A 4,012-nucleotide genomic window follows, 5' to 3' on the forward strand; every position below is an offset into this window, starting at 1 on the left:
GGTGTTATTCTTCTGTGAAATAAATTGCCTCCCTATTTGAGATTACAAGCCTGTCAGGCTAGAATATTGTTGGTTCTTCACAATTATATTGAAGAATATTATGTGGCTTTTTGTGTGTTGGATGTTTTGTGATAATTTGGTGAAGAGGGATTCTACTGTTATGAGTGTAAGTTCTCGGCCAATAGAGTTTGTGTTGTCCAAATCATCACAGAAGCTACATCACATTGACATTATGGGGATTTGGTCATGCTTGTAATTTTCTAAATGCTTCTAAGTGATTTACAGTGTATTGTGACCACTGTGTTTGTTCATTTACATAGATGGAGAAGTTATCCAGGCTTTGTCAAGCCATGGCTTACAGACAACTACTTTGACAACCAAAACTGATGGCAATGATGGCAAGTCTGAACACCTAGAGTATGTTGCCTTTGCTTTGGTTCCTGTTTTCTTCATCATGGGTCTCTTGGGGATCCTTATCTGTCACATCCTTAAGAAAAAAGGATATCGTTGTACAACAGAGGCTGAAGAACTAGAAGAAGAAAAACTTGATGAAAAAATAGGTAATCAAGTCTAATAAACATGTTCCTATTTCTGTACATTGCAACTAAGTAATTTATTGTGTAACTTCTGTCATTTCTGTCTATATTTGACATCAAAGCCATGTTAAGAAAAATATTTTTATTACTATATGTCAGTTGTGTTTTGATCTTTGCTAGTCAAAACTAGGAGTGTCCCAATTTCTCATGCATGTCCTCTAACATTAAGTGCTTACAGAAGGATCAAAGTATCCCATGTATTAGTTTGTAACTCTGCAGTGCAGTTGGAACGACCAGATTATTTTTCTGCATCCTACATGCTGTTAGCAATGAGGTATTAGTATACTAATGTTAGTATTAGCTCTGAGGAGTGGCAAAAAGCTGCCATTTAAAGCCTAAAGTCTTAGTTTTGTGTTTAGCAGTCTTAATTTGTTCCTGTTGTGCTGTCATTCTCATCTCCTCTCTCCTTATAAAACCAAGCCTTTGAACGTCTGCATTCTGTTTTACATGATGTCTGCTGCTTGTAATTTTTTCTTAAAGATACCTTTGTTTTTGTCCTAATGTTTGTGCTCTTGTTTTTATTATTCCTTATTCCTGATTATTCTTACTTGGGGGAAAAAATGGGTGTTACCAGTTGGGAAGGGCTATAGTAACCCAGTACAGCAGTTGGCTAAGTGAAAACTTGTAAGTACTCAGGGCCTCTTCCTTTCTCCCAATTAGTTTCTGTCAGCAGGCTCATAATGAGTGCAAATTACAGTGGCTCTGTGGTCAGGGTAGAGCCATGTGGTGTAGTAATGATGTGTCACTGTGTTCTTCAGCATTTACTGCCTGGGGCATGTGTGGAGTGAGTTGAACTATCTGAGCTGTTAGCTCACCTGAGGGGTAACAGCAAGGTGAGCAGTAATGAAAGGAGGACATCTAGGTCTCAGTTTTGGGACCTACATTGCAAAGTTGCAGGTATTAAGATGAAGCATGGGTACAGAGATGGGGTAGCCCTTAATTTACTGTGCAGCAAAAAATTTAGAGTCTTGCTTAACAAACTTGCCTCAATCCTGTGGATTTCTCTTTTTAATTCAGTGCTATAAGAATTACTGGGGAAGGGCTGAGTTGTGACTCTTCATTGTTCTAGTTCCCTCCCTGATCTTTTTCAGCCTTTGGAGGTTATTCTGGGGAAGCTTTCAGTGTCGTTAACAGGTGCATTCTATTCCAAAAGTTTTGAGTTTGTTGTTTTGTTTTTTTTTTAATTAAATCAAAATTTTCTAACAAATCAGTTTGAAGAAATCAATTATGTCCTTGTGGATGTGGTGAAAAAGGTAAATTGAATCCCCCTTATATCAGAAGCCAATAATATCTGTTTTAGGATAGTGACTTGAGACAGTTTAGTCATTTGGTTTGTTTTGGGGTTTTTTGTCCCCTATAGTTAAAGAAATATTGTTGTCTTGTTTGTCTCCTCCCTTTGATGTATGCTTGTGAGAATACTGAGTTTATTTACTTCTTAGCTGAATTCGTTAGCGCTGATGTATTGATCATAAACTCATGTTCATATTTTTCCTGAGTAAGGACTAAAATGTCTTATCTGAGCTTTCCCTCCATAGTGACAATGCATCTTGGTTTTTTGTTAAATGTAGTTTCTTCTGGTGCATGTTTGTTTGTTTGTTTTTAGTTTTGTTTTGAAATAACTCAGTTCTTGATTTGGAAGGCCAAGATACTGACAAGATGTTTATTTCTCCACACAGAAATGAATGAAACTATACTTGACAATAGTGACACTGTGGGGCAAATCGTTAACTACATCATGAAAAATGAAGGTATGGTATTGTGATAATAAAGTTACCTGCCTTTGTAATACTGTTATCTTACAAATGTTTTTTCTGATATGCTGAAGTATGGTTCATGTGTTTTCATTTACTAACCTACTTGTTCATGCTGAACTCTTTCAAATTGCCTTCAGAAGGCAGTAGCTTCAAGCAGGGTAGGGAAGCTTTTCTTTTACCTGTAAATTGTCTTGTGTGGTACGTTCAGGCCATGCATTTCCTGATGTTTTAATTGTTTGGATATTGAACTTTTTTTTTTTTTTTTTTTTTTTTTTTTTTTTTTTTTTTTTTTTTTTCAACCTTTTACTTCATTTGTGAAGTAAAAGCTCAAGGTTGCTTACTTGGTGGGAGCATTTAAAGCATGTGGAGACTTTCATGTTTTGACTAGATTAAACTTCTTGTCTTGAAGTGATTCTTGCAGCACTTGTCTGATGAAAGACAGAACTGAGGCAGTGCAGAACCAAGACAATAGACTATACTAGCAGTAGTGATGAATTTTGTACATGGTATCACCTGCTGTGTGTGCAAAGGAAAGGTTAAGGAGGAAGATATGACTGAAAAAACAAAATCATAGTTAAGCACTCCATGGAATACTTGGTCAATTCTGAATTTATTTGCCCAGTAGAAGAAAGATTTAGGAGACTGGATGCTTTTATAGTACAGGTACCTTTAGCATTTTAATTTTACACTTGTATAAATCAGACTAAGCATTGAACTGGCTTGGAGTTACTTCTGATTGAAGTCTAGTCCTCTGGAAAAGTGGTATTTTTGGGTTTGTGTGTAGAGTTTTTAGGGCTTTGTTTTGTTTTGGTTTATTTTTTTTTTAAAAATTGTTAGGGCTTTGTAGCTGTGTTTTTTTTCTTTGAGGTTGGGATTAGGTAACTCGTGTTTGTGGGCAATTGATAGTTATTGGCTGATAATTAATTTGCATTTTGTAAGGCTCACTTAAACCAGTGTTTTTAATCTGAAATGGCTTTATACATGTGAGGTGGTTCAGAGATCTTGTTTGAGAGTTTTGTGCAGACAGCTGTGCTATTTGGCTTGTATTGGGTGGAGCTTTGAGTGCAATATGAACTGTAATTTTAGTAGCTCATGTTAAGAAATTCCCATAAATTACATTAACATTTTCCCCATAATTTTCTCTTACGCCTTCTTGGAGATAAACATAATGTGGTCATCTTTCTTTTAGATTAAATTTCTTTGAGGAACTTTAATTTGCTTTTTGTTTTTTTCTAAAGTTAGAGCCGTACACTTTTGAAGAGTTGTATTTATTCTCATTGCAGCAAATGCTGATGTGTTAAAGGCCATGGTAGCAGATAGCAGTGTCTTTGAACCTGAAAGGTAATTACTTGTCTTTTTAATGCATGTTTCCTGAGGCAACTAAAAACACACCCTTTCAAAGGATTTATTTCCTGAACACTTTCAAGACTACATTGCTTGCTTGAGTTACCAGCTAAGAGGATAATACTTTGATTTCCTGTGGTGTCTCTGAGTCTTTAAATTTTAATGTATGCCCTGGGTGAGTGACTGGCTCTTCTGGTTACTTGTTCTAGGTGTGTGATGAGGTTTTACTGCTTTTTGGGCTAAAGATTTACAGAGGCTGCAAATACTTGTTTACTTCAGGGTGAAGTTACTTACAAGGTAACTTAGCACAAAGCTACT

General features: G+C 36.0%; 1 protein-coding gene across 1 annotated transcript; it reads left to right on the forward strand.

Annotated features, from left to right (window-relative positions):
- Positions 1-320: 320 nt before the first annotated feature.
- Positions 321-3,691, forward strand: LOC103806043 (RELT-like protein 1; the record flags this gene model as incomplete). Its single annotated transcript, XM_009078714.1, has 3 exons — positions 321-560; positions 2,273-2,344; positions 3,634-3,691. Coding segments are annotated over 3 exons (370 nt in total), but the record flags the coding sequence as incomplete, so codon positions are not given.
- Positions 3,692-4,012: the final 321 nt, after the last annotated feature.

Source organism: Acanthisitta chloris, unplaced genomic scaffold (assembly GCF_000695815.1).
Source record: "Acanthisitta chloris isolate BGI_N310 unplaced genomic scaffold, ASM69581v1 scaffold2077, whole genome shotgun sequence".
Lineage (NCBI taxonomy): Eukaryota > Metazoa > Chordata > Aves > Passeriformes > Acanthisittidae > Acanthisitta > Acanthisitta chloris.